The sequence below is a fragment of the Gastrolobium bilobum genome, unplaced genomic scaffold (assembly GCF_033153095.1).
Source record: "Gastrolobium bilobum isolate Gb01-03AN ecotype WA unplaced genomic scaffold, APGP_CSIRO_Gbil_v1 utg1359, whole genome shotgun sequence".
Lineage (NCBI taxonomy): Eukaryota > Viridiplantae > Streptophyta > Magnoliopsida > Fabales > Fabaceae > Gastrolobium > Gastrolobium bilobum.
In genome coordinates this window covers 149,196-162,517 of record NW_026897797.1, presented here as the reverse complement: position 1 = coordinate 162,517, position 13,322 = coordinate 149,196, and the positions used below count along the sequence as shown (strand labels likewise).

The 13,322-nt window shown below is 32.8% G+C and overlaps 1 protein-coding gene across 1 annotated transcript; it reads left to right on the top strand.

The window, feature by feature from the left end:
* The first annotated feature begins 2,277 nt into the window (after window positions 1-2,277).
* Window positions 2,278-9,102, top strand: LOC133310384 (beta-glucosidase 13-like). The gene is made up of 13 exons (XM_061511301.1): window positions 2,278-2,448; window positions 2,629-2,698; window positions 2,896-2,954; window positions 4,343-4,418; window positions 4,518-4,595; window positions 4,700-4,787; window positions 7,040-7,295; window positions 7,392-7,534; window positions 8,043-8,260; window positions 8,361-8,392; window positions 8,491-8,593; window positions 8,735-8,843; window positions 8,931-9,102. The coding sequence occupies exons 1-13, from the start codon at window positions 2,278-2,280 to the stop codon at window positions 9,100-9,102; spliced, it is 1,575 nt and encodes a 524-aa protein (XP_061367285.1).
* The last annotated feature ends 4,220 nt before the right edge of the window (window positions 9,103-13,322 follow it).

Here is a 13,322-nt window from a genome sequence, read left to right as displayed (position 1 = left end):
CGTTTGGGCTGCCGTAAGTTTCTTCTATCTCATAGCCCAATAGCAACTGCTTATTAGTATCACTTGGGCTTGTATCAGTAAGTCAGTAACTGACCCAGTTACAGAGGCAACTTGTTTTCATTTTGTCACACCACACATAAGGCTTTTTGATGTCAAATTATCTTGGTATGGGTAGATAATCCGCTAATACATTACGAATTAAGTTAACAACAACAAAAACACATTCATATGGGGCCAATATCCTAATCAGTAAGCATTTTCTCAATGGGCAAAATTTGAAAAGTCATTGGGATCTACTACAATTACAGTCAAACAAGATTTAAACTAAAATCTTAAGTAATAAGAAAATGGGGTAGGTTATATTTACGGGGAATGATATTGTAATAATCAAGTTGTGTTATTACTAATGTTACTACCAATCAATCTCACTGTTAGATCGATTATGTTGATCCAACGGTTATATTTATTTCCATCTTTGTATGGTCATGATTTCCCAAATTTAATATTTTATATTTATTTTCACCTTTGTATGGTTATGATTTCCCATATTTAATGCTTTCACTTTAAATATGGGGAATCATAACCATACAAAGATAAAAATAAATATAACCGTTGGATCAACATAAGCGATCTAACGATGAGATTGATTGGTAGTAACATGGTAGTAACACAACTTAGTTGTTACAATATCCTTCCCCCTATATTTACAAACTTTTTTGTTTATAAACTACACTATCTTCTCCCGGAAAACACTAATCACACTATGTTCTCCCGGTAAAACATAGTGTAATTTGTAAAATTTGTAAACGAATCTTTCCCCTAAGAAAATATGTCAGATATGCATACTCACAATCCCTAAGTTATCCGGGTCTGTCAACCTTTTCATCCGGTTCAATGACCGAATGACAAAGACAAGCTTTCATCTAAGTCTCAGCATGATAGCTCACTAAGAGGCATCTCGCGTGAAAGGGTAGGATGAAAAGACCACTTGAATAAGTCAATCATAAAGCATATCAACTATACTGCCACACAAAGACGATCAACTGAGTTTACAAGCAAGTCATGTCAACATATTATAGATAAAGAGACAAAGACTTAGGTACATTCATTTTTTGCATTAAATTTAAGCTCGTTACTCAAAAACTGACTTGAGCGTCGAAGTGTCTTACAAGTACTTTACAATAATAAAATTTTGAAGGAGATAGAATTTAGAGACGGAAGAAGATTAGAAGAGAAGAAGAGAAAAGTTAGATCACGGATAAAAAAAAAATAAGAGAGAGAAAAATAAGAGAGAGAAAAGATAATTGAAAAGGAAGACCGTAATTGTTGTTCTTGTAATTGGTGGACTATCAATTTATGGTCACTTACCTTTTAAGATAAATCAAACTATTAAAATAAATTAAACTAATCATGATAAAGACAAACTAAACATCATTTGAATTCTGTAGGACAGATGTTACATACTCACCCCTCCTATTCCAGTAAAAATACTTTCATGCGGAATTGAAAATCTAATCCGGGACTCTATCCAGTCTATCCTACACAATAAAACAATGATCCCGACAGATCGGAAACCTATTGAGATAAATATGGATTCGTCATTTTTTTGTGTAGTCTGAATGTTTCGACAGATTGGGACAAACGTTTCTCTGCTGAATAATTTTCAAAATTCACTTTCAATTAAAACCACTTTTTGCTAGTGTTTTCATGTGATAAATTCTCTTCTTCAAATCACATTAAAATTAAATTAATTATTTTAAGAAATTTTGTTTTATTATACTTCCTTATATAACACATTAAATGACTAAGTTAATAAAGGTATATATCCCTACAAAGATAAAGTTGATCTTCCTTGCTTACCATTTGAGTCACACACTCATGAGTCAAATAATTAATATTAAAATAAAGTTAAAAAAGTTGCGTAAATTTCGCATGCATGAATACAAAATATTAAAAGGATTTGAAAATCAAACTATTTTTTTATATAATTTTTCGATTAAATAATTATATTTATAAATTAAATTAATTCCTTAATTTTGAGGATCCTGCCATACTCTTTAATACATGCTAATTACTCATTCTTAATTTACAAAATTAACTCTCCTAATGATATCAATTACTCTTAAATTAAAATTTAATTTATTACCAAAACTGTCCACACAAAAAAAATCTATTTCACGCGATGAGATTGAGCAGAAAAAAAGGACAAAAGGGAGCTGAACCATATCCGAGACAAATGTTATGCATGCCATCAATTAATCGAAATCATCACATGATATGGCATTCAACGCCTTTTTTCTTCTGGGGCTCTTTACTCTTTGTACCATCATCATGGTGCCATTGGTGAGTTTCACAGATGCTATTGCTCCCATTCTCAACGTTGCTTCGCTAAATCGGAGCAATTTTCCAACAAGCTTTATCTTTGGAACAGCATCCTCCGCATACCAAGTACACATTATTACTCTTTATTTTAATTTTTTCCCTAAGTGTGAAACTAATTGGGTTTGAAATTTTAATTCATGCTATCACAATTTGAAACATCTTTCTACAGCACAAGTTAATTACTTTTCTAGCTATGTAATTAAGTTTATTACATGTATTTGTTGTGGTGATTATATACAAATCTAGTACGAAGGTGCAGCAAAGGAAGGTGGCAGAGGAGCAAGTATATGGGATACCTTCACCCATAAGTACCCAGGTATCTCCACTCAGTCATACTAAATAGAATGAGAAAATGCTAAGTCATAACTATACATAGAACTGCAAAAAAATTATAATTATATTCTGTAAGTTATTAACTTCAAGCATACTTATCCAAATTTAATAGTTATTTGTAGAATAATGAATTATGTACATGCATAACTTATATTTATTCAATGGTGAATTGACATGCAGATAAAATAAAGGATAAAAGAAATGCAGATGTCCCTATTGATGAATATCATCGATACAAGGTATGAATATGTTCTGAATGGCCCCTTACAGGTTGATTCATTAAGGCAGGCCCTAACCCTTCCTCTTATTCACGTCAGCCCTACTAACCAAAGGTTACTAATCCTTCCTCCTTTCTGTCCCCACAAGACAATGTTTCCAAGGTAAGACACCAAACTATCTTATGTTGGGATACTACTTCCCTCGGGTAGCCTCCTCAGACTCCCTAAATAAGAGCTTATTCTCCACAGCTACAACAGTTGTGACTGCCACCAGCACAACAGAAACTACAGTGTTGTTACTGCAGCAATGTCAGGAGCCAATGGCAATCCCCAAGGAGAGTTGACCTGGTTCGCCCCCCATGCGAGCAAGGCATGCTCTCCCCCTATAAATACCATCCATCACCAAGCAAAGGGGATCTATCTATATGTGCTGTTACCCTGTCAATTTCTTAAGCCCTTGCCTCAACACCCCCCCCCCCCCCCCCCCCCCCCCCCCCCCAAAAAAATTCTTAGAGTTGGATTTCATCATCGTCGTATAACTTGGTCTCTACCTCTGTTAGCGGTGATACCTATATAGAGATATGTATCCTCCCTAAGAGAACATATTGAGCTTGCAGCGACCAACGGTAGCAATACATAATCAATTGATAGCAAGAATTACTTGAACTGAATTCAAACAATTTAACCCAACAAAGGCGATAATCAGTTAAATAGTTATGTTTTGACTAATTAAATTTAAACATTGGGTTAGAATTTATATATAGGAATTAATTTTTCTAAATGCACAAAGCCAATGTTAAGAATTAAGATGCATTTAATTTCAATTCACGAGAGAGTTTTACCGTATAAAAAAATTCGAACAATTTCACCCTTTTTGATTAATTATTAATTAAGCTACAGTGTGTCCTGGAATAGTCCCACGATGAGACTCGATTGACAAGTATAACATATGTTAATAGGTGCATTATAGGAGCAAGGATTATAGTTAATGAAAATGAAAATTCAATAAATCAACCTGTATGAATCACTTCAATCCAAAATCTTAAGGTATTGAGTGAAAGTCTTTTTAATAGTTTATATTATTCTCGAACACACACCCTCACACAAGAGCCACTTAGACTTGAAACGTAGATATTGTATAGGCCCAATTTTTTTCATTTTAGTTTACCTTATGGTTATTTAATTCTACAAATGCGGGGTGGTGAACATCGAATTCGTGACATCGTGGTCACTAAAGCTCTGATACTATGTAATGAACCACTTCAACCTAAAATCTTAAAATATTGGATGAGAGAATTTTTAATGATTTATATTATTCTCTAACATCGACTTCCTACGGCAATTTGTTTTGAATTTCATTTGTTTTTCTTCACAATGAAATGATATGCTGTTGTTCATATATATCACAGGAAGATGTTGGGATCATGAAGTATATGAATTTGGATGCATACAAATTCTCCATTTCTTGGTCTAGAATACTACCAAGTAAGTTGGATGTTGATCAATTACTATCCTTTACTCGATCAATTATACATATATGTTTCCAGTTAACCATTGAAGTTATTATTATTATTATTTATAAAGAAGGTAGGCTAAGTGGAGGTATAAACCAAGAAGGAATCAAATATTATAACAACCTCATCAACGAGCTAGTGGCTAATGGTACAATTCAAACTTTTTTTAACTCGACTTTGAATTAAAGTTTGCATTTTAGCATTTCTCAAGCAGTTACAACAATCATAATTGATTAAATATTAATTTTTCAGGTCTGCAACTATTTGTGACCCTTTTTCATTGGGATCTTCCCCAAGCCTTGGAAGATGAATATGGAGGCTTCTTAAGCCCTCACATAGTGTGAGTGACACAATTTAATTCTCCCCTGAAAACCATATAATTATATTCATTGAGATTATTAATTACTAAAATGGAAATTGTTATTTAAAAAGAAGATTAACAAATGACAAGACTTATTTTCTTAATCTAATAAAAGACTGTAGTTTTAACCTACCTACACATGAATGATAATAGGCTAATTAAGCTTTCATAATCATGCACATTCGAAAAAACTATTTCAATAAATGACTTAAGGGTGATAGTTATTAATTTTTTTCTGTGCTACTTCTTATACTTTTCTTTTCATTAGATAGAAGTTGACTCTTATGTACAACCCCCGCCACCCCATATATATATATATATATATATAGATAGATAGATAAAATTATTTCTACAACCGCTTTACGGCGACAACAACAACAGGAGTATGGTTATGATTCTCCACATTTAATGTTTTCATTTATTGTATGGTTATGATTCCCAGCAATTAATGCTTTCACGTATATATATGGCAAGTATTTGATTGCTGCACGTATAGCAGCTGCAGAAATGTATATATATATATATATATATATATATATATATATATATATATATATATATATATATATATATATATATATAAGGTAGGATCCTTTGACACCAGTGTCAAATTTGAATTTGACACCTCATCTGAAAGTCATTAGATCAAAAAAGATCAACGACTCTGATTTGTAAGCGTGTGACACCATTGATCTTTTTTGATCTAATTGCTTTCAGATGAGGTGTCAAACTTTAAATTTGACACTGGAGTCAAAGGATCCTACCTCTCTCTCTTTCTATATATATATATATATATATATATATATATATATATATATATTGGTAAACTTACAACCCCATATTTGTATACATATATCATTAACATCATTTTATACAGGTAAAATGTATATTCTTAATCTTGGTCGTTGATCCTATTTATATCTAACAGTTTTGATTTATTAGATATTTAAGTAGTTAGATGCAAGTAAATCAATAACCAAGACTTAATATAAGACTTCTTATTCTTACATCGATATAAAAATAACATGTCATATATATATATATATGTATATATATATAAGGCTTATCGTTTCTCAAGTTGCTTGAGATAACTTTATCTCCGGCTACTAAATCATAATTTTACAAAGATGGATCAATGGTGATAAAGGAAGAGAGAGAAAAAAGAGAATCATAACCATTCAAAGGTGAATCAATTAATATAAAGAAATAAATAAACAAAACGACAGAGATAAATATATCTCAAGCTGCTTGAGAGATATTTATATATATATATATATATATATATATATATATATATATATATATATATATATATACAGGGCTTATCGTTTCTCAAGTTGCTTGAGATAACTTTATCTCCGGCTACTAAATCATAATTGTACAAAGATGGATCAATGGTGATAAAGGAAGAGAGAGAAAAAAGAGAATCATAACCATTCAAAGGTGAATCAATTAATATTTTATCTCCGGCTACTAAATCATAATTGTACAAAGATGGATCAATGGTGATAAAGGAAGAGAGAGAAAAAAGAGAATCATAATCATTCAAAGGTGAATCAATTAATATAAAGAAATAAATAAACAAAACGACAGAGATAAATATATCTCAAGCTTCTTGAGAAATATTTTTATCATATATATATATATGTGTGTGTGAGAGAGAGAGAGTTATATTTCTCTTATGTTACATAGGAGAAACAAATTTTCTACACACACATAAAAAGGGTGGGTCCCACCTTTATTTTTTCTCTCCTCTTACCTGAGGACCCACTTGTAATTTTATTTCTATTACATGAATTAATTTTTTTCATAAGAAAATTATTTTCATATATATAAACTTGTCTTTAATAAAAGGGTTTTATTAGTCTTCTTTTACATAATATAATTATCTTATGTTGTAGAGAGAAAATGGGTGGGTCCCACCATTACAAGAAAAAAAAAAGTAAGATGCGAAAATTGAAGTGAGAGAGCATAAGAGAAGTTATCTAACGTGAAAGGAGAGTAATATTTTCCTTAATAAAAACTGAATATTAATTTTTGGAAAATGTAAACATGATGGAAAAAGTTTTTCCTACACACACATTGAATTTCGTGCCTCTTCATTTTTGTTTTTGTTTTTTTTTTAAAATTGTAAATCCCTTAAAATATGTATCAGTAGAACAATCTGAGTCTTGTCCTATCAGAGGATACCTATAACAATTTATAATTTATTTTCTATTATGTACTTTTAGAAATGATTTTCGAGATTATGCGGAGCTTTGCTTCAAGGAATTTGGAGATAGGGTGAAGCATTGGATTACTGTAAATGAGCCATCAACTTATAGCACAGGTGGGTATGTAATAGGGATGTTTCCACCTGGTCGATGTTCCAATTGGATGAATCTAAACTGCACCGGCGGTGATTCAGGGACAGAGCCCTATTTAGTTTCACACCACCTACTTCTTGCCCATGCAGCAGCTGTCCAAGTGTACAAGACAAAGTATCAGGTCCATTATAGCTTTAATTTGATGAGAACTTTGATAACGTTTTCTAAAATGTATTATACTTTAATTCTGAATTTGGAGGATCTAAAAATATTGCAGGTACAATTGTTACTTAAAAGCCAAAACACATCTCAAAGCGGTTGGATAGGCATCACCTTGATATCTCACTGGTTTGTGCCGTTTTCAGATAATATATTCGATCAAAAAGCTGTGGGACGAGCACTTGACTTCATGTTTGGATGGTTAGTGGCTAATTGCATGTTGGGCCTATATAAAATTATGATCTTAACACCAAGTTATATGCAAAATTAAATGGAGCATTGTTTACCAAAGCATTCATATTTTTTTCATTCATTGGTTGAAGATTATGTGATATCATAAATTATTAGTATTGTTATTGTGAAACTCAATTCTTTTTGTTCTGTTTTTTCTTAATTTCTTTGATTTCATTTTGATCCCAGTATTTTTATAAAAATTTTCCATTTTGAGACATAAACTAATTTTTATTGTGCTTATAAAAATGCATAATATGTCACGTGACACACGACAGCGTAACATATTAACTCAAAACTTTGAAAGATTAAGTTTATAAGTCCTTTCACTGAGATGATTTTTACTTAGTCCGTTCTTAATTAATGTAGGATTAAATTTATCCCTCACACTTAATTCCTAACAAATTGAGTATTGTGATAGTCACAAGGCACAACTCATGGTCACAGAAAAGTTTTTCATTTATAAGATTGGTTGCAGGTTTATGGCACCATTAACAACGGGGGACTATCCGCAAAGCATGCGATCCCTGGTTGGACAACGATTGCCAAAGTTCTCTAAAGAACAAGCCCACCTACTCAATGGTTCGTTTGATTTTCTTGGACTAAACTACTACACATCTCAATATGCTGCCAATGCACCTCACTTAAGCAATATCATACGCAGTTACCTCACAGATTCTCTTGTCAACCTTACATGTAAGGACACCTTTATCCATCAATTAATTTATTCAAATTATATATGTTGAATTTGATAGTGGTATGTTTTTTTTTTTTTTTTTTTTTTTTGTGATGGAAGATGAGCGCAATGGAATACCCATAGGTCCAAAGGTACAAGTGTAGCCACATCAAGTTGTAGATAGGCATTGAGTTTAATCTATCTTTAAAATAAAAAAGAAACCTATATATATTTATAATTATATTTGCAGGCTGCTTCGGATTGGTTATATGTTTATCCAAGAGGATTTCAAGAACTGTTGCTCTACATCAAGAAAAAGTACAACAATCCATTGATTTACATTACTGAAAATGGTAAATACAACAATGTTTCATATGGTGACTTATTATTTGGATATGTGAACAACTCTTTATCTGGATGCATCGGCAGTCATGGCCAAGTATAAATATATTATTTTGTAGTAGAATATTTCACTTACCTGACTTATTTTGTAGGTATAGATGAGTTTAACGATCCAACACTATCATTGGATGAAGCCCTTGTGGATATTTACAGAATTGACTATTATTATGATCATCTCTTCTATCTCCAATCAGCAATTAGGTAAGTTGTTATTTTTTATGTCTACATAGCCTTCTTTGTTTTAATTTGCAATCTTAATACTTTCTATTTTGTTGGTTTATATAAAAGGAAAGGAGTAAATGTAAGGGGATACTTTGCGTGGTCATTATTGGACAATTTTGAATGGGCTGAAGGCTACACAGTTCGTTTTGGAATAAACTTTGTGGATTATAACAATGACTTAAAAAGATATCAAAAACTGTCTGCAGAATGGTTCAAAAAATTTCTCAAAAAATATTAGACTTTGTAATATTGGTTCCAATAAATAATGTACTGAGATTTTTATAAAACAGATGTAATTTAAAGTAATTATATGATTAATGCCTCTCAAAAGAAATTATATGATTCTATCAAGGGGAAATGAGAAAAAGTTATTTCCAGCAACCCCATAACCACATCGCTTTGGGAATTGAGAGAATTAATGAATGATATTTTAGAAATTTTATTTGTTTCTCTGTTTATATAAATTTTATCAAAATATCCTTCATTAATTCTCTCAACTTTCAAAACACGTAGTTTTGAGGTTGTTGGAGATAACTTTATCAATAAACCCTTCCATTAATTATCATTTGAGCCTTTTTTTCCCCTTTCCACTATAAAAAACTGATATTTGGAGGCGATTCTTTTAGTATTTTGAGGCAGTTAAAACCGCCTCTAATTGCTTCGGCAGACGATTAATGAACCATCGAAGTTACCACCGTCAAGAGGCAATCTATGGCAGTTTTCATGAATCGCTAGAATATCCGCCTCCAAACGACAATCTGATGCAGTTATTTTAACCGCCTCACAAATATATTTTGAGACAATTATTTTAACCGCCTCCAAATAACGCCTTAATAATGTGATAATTAGGTAAAAATAATAGCAATTTTATAATTTTGCTTGTTACTAATTGCTAATAGTTACACCACAAAGTGATTTTTATTTTCTTCTATTTTCAACAAAACTAGAACTGTTAAAAGTTAATATTATATATATTTTCAATTTTTATTTTGAATTAGTTGAATATAAATAGCTTATTGAACTTTGTGTATATGTGGGATAATGTGGGTTCTTATTTAGAAAGAAATGGAGAAGGAGGAACAAGGGTCATCCAATATGGGATTTCAAAGCAAATGTGAGATGGTTTTTTCAATGTGCAACAATCATCTTCTGAAATTTATATATAACACCAGATGATTCAACTTAAAAATTTGAACAGTCAAATTAAAGTATTACAGAAGAACACATTGACCAAATTTGAGGACGATCCAACGACTGAATAAAGAAATCTCCCTCTTAGAATATCACTGCTCGAAACTGTATGAGCGAGCCTCAGTCCGCCTCTAAATGTTCAAGTTCAATAGGGGCAGTTATTTTAACTCCCTCTAATATTAAGGGCAATTATAATATAACCACCTCTAATTGCTACATTTAGAGGCGGTTATACCGCAACTGCCTCTAAATGTCCAATGTGGACGGTTATTGTATGAGCAAGCCTCAGTCCGCCTCTAATATTAGGGCAGTTACAATATAATCGCCTCTAATTGCTACATTTAGAGGCGGTTATACCGCAACTGCCTCTAAATGTCCAATGTGGACGGTTATTTTAATTGTCTTTATTATACATTTAGAGACAGTTATGCCGTAACTGCCTCGAATCAATGTAACCGCGAAAGAACTGTTGGACTTCCTCCTTAATACTAAGCCCAAAGCCCATTGAGGGGTTTAAGAAACCCTATAACCCTAAACCTCTTCCTTCCTCTATAAATACATTAGTTGTGGATGGAGGTAGGTTAGATAAAAGGTTGGCTTGTGAGATTTTTGAGGATTTTGAGTGAAAATCTCAGCACTTTGATTGAGAGCATCTTTAGGGAGAAGCTTGATTGTTAGAACCCCTTAAGAAAGTTTGAGATAAAATCACCATTGTAGGTGAGGTTTGAGTGTACCACCATTGTTGGTGAATTTTGATCTTTGTAACCCATTATTTTCATAGTGGAAGTTTGATTCTGGACTAGTGTCCTGTGAAATTTTACTTCTTCACATTAGAGAATGTTTCCCCACATTAAAATTTGTCTGTGTTTTCTCTCTCTCTCTCTCTCTCTGTCCTCTGTGTCTTTGTTTTTTCATTGCTCATAGGCCAACCTGGTAAGTTCAGGCCGACCTCTCTGTTTGAGCTGAGCTCTTAATTCGACGATTGACTTCCGCAAAGATTTCTTTGCCGAGATTAAAGAAACCGAGTTCCGAACAAGAACTGCCTCTAAATGTCATTTAGAGGGCATAACCACCTCAAAAAAAAGTTGGTATTTACCAAATTTTTTGTAGTGTTCTTGTGTGTTTTCATTTACCATATCTTTTCAATATTTTTCTAGAAAAAAAATTGCAATTTCAGACGAGGATAATGAGATGAAAAATGATCGGTTCCTAATATCCTTGACATGGTGAATTGGCTTCTGTTATATAGTAGTAGGCCATTGAAAAGATTTCAATCCATAGTCGATAGTAATTTCAATGTAGAGAAGAAAATAAGAAACAGAAATAACAATTTATCCTTATTCACGCAAGCTACATATATTATCTTCTATCGCATTCGTTATAACATTACGTAATGATTGTTTTTACCATTTGTATCAATGTTCTCACACACACGCATTGATATACAATTTTTATAAGTTCCATCCAGAAAGGCATGCAAAGAAATTGAAACATGATATGAAACTTCATTGTGAATCAGTATCTGAATTTATTCTTTCTATAAAATGATTTCAAATATTGGATTAATTATGCTTACATAATTATAGCATTAAAAACCATGTACTACAGAAAAGGAAGGTCACCTATAACAACCCTTAGGTGTTCGGTATGAGTATTTTGGGGGAAATTATGAGAAATAGTTTGGATCCTTTTTTACCATGTTTGGTACAAGTAATAGTAAAATTATTTCGGGATAGTTTTTTCTCTATCATTCCTATTTTTAACTATACATGAAAAAAAATAATCTCATCTTACCTATGGTATTATTTTTTCTCACCAAGTGAAAAACACATTTTCACCTTTAGACAAAAATGTCCTTATACAATATATCAACAGATGTGTAAAAATGGGTAATTTTGTCATTTCGGTTCAGATTCCAATCAATATTTTACAATCAACCAAACATAGCATCAGTAAAATTAACCTAATTTTTTCGTAAAAAATTAGCATACCAAACACCTTTTCGTAACTTATCGAAAAAACGATTTCTCATCATATTCCCAAAAAACTTTTTTTTCTGGTAAAAAAAAATATCTCCTCTACCTATCGCCCCTAATTGCTATCATCTTATCTTCTACAAGTTTTTAACTACCGAGAATCCCTTTTATAAACAAAAATGCAAATATAACATTGGACATAATTTATTATAAATGACTTTATTCATCTACAAATAAATTCTACCTGTTCTGCCTAAGGCAGAGGCAGAGATGTCTAACCGTAGGTCAGGTTATGGATGTTGGATCTAGTGCTTTCTCTCTAGATACCTATGAATTAAGTATCTTGGGGCAGCGGATCACTACACACTATATGACGGCCTTAGCCAAAGGTTGTGTGTGTGCGCGCTGTTGTGATTGTATAAAATAGGGTTAGAGAAAGATCAGTCATACATGTGGTCTTTAGCTCCCATTTACAGAGCTTACCTTTGGGCTTGTACGGTTTGTGCTTCCTGCGTATGTGGGCCTTACTCAAGTCCATAACTGTTGCCCCCAGCCCGGTAGACTGAGTATTCAGGGTGCCGGGATGTCCAAGCTCTGTTCCCTGACGTCTGTGTTTTACCTCGAGTGCTAGCAATTTTGGCCGCACGTATTTCGATTTGAATCCCGGCTTCTCATCTTGGTTGTAGGAGGTAGCCGAGATTCCCCTCGATACCTCGGTTATGACCTTGTCCGAGATGCCTTACATTTGTGGCGTGGTTTCGCGTTCTTTTTCCAGAAACGGTTCCTTTTTCCTGACGTTTATCCAGAAACGGTTCTTCTTATATGAGAGACGATTCTCCTTCCGTCTATTGATTACCTTTCCACATAACCTCCTCCAATGAGTGCAACGTGTTATGCTGTCCTTCTGACGCTGTATTAGCATTAACTTTCCACTGCAAAAAAGCGTCTCTCAACTGTCTTGTCTTCTTTGAAATTACCCTAATACCCTTGCCTTTTGGTTTCGCGGGTATAATCCTTTTAACTTCAATTTCCTCATAATTTGCCACTTTTATTTTCAGAACCATTCATCAGCATACCCATTGCTTGCCGCATTTGCTTTCTGCTCACCATCCTCTAACCTTCCCGAAGCTCATTTTCCTCAGGTACGTACTACTGGTATTTCTTCATCATTTGGCCTGCTCTTTCTTCTTTTTATTTCAATGTGGTCTTCTGTTTACCATGTTCTCCATACATTACTGAATTTAGCCATATGCGTATGATTATATCTGTAATGTGCCACACTGTTCTTTCT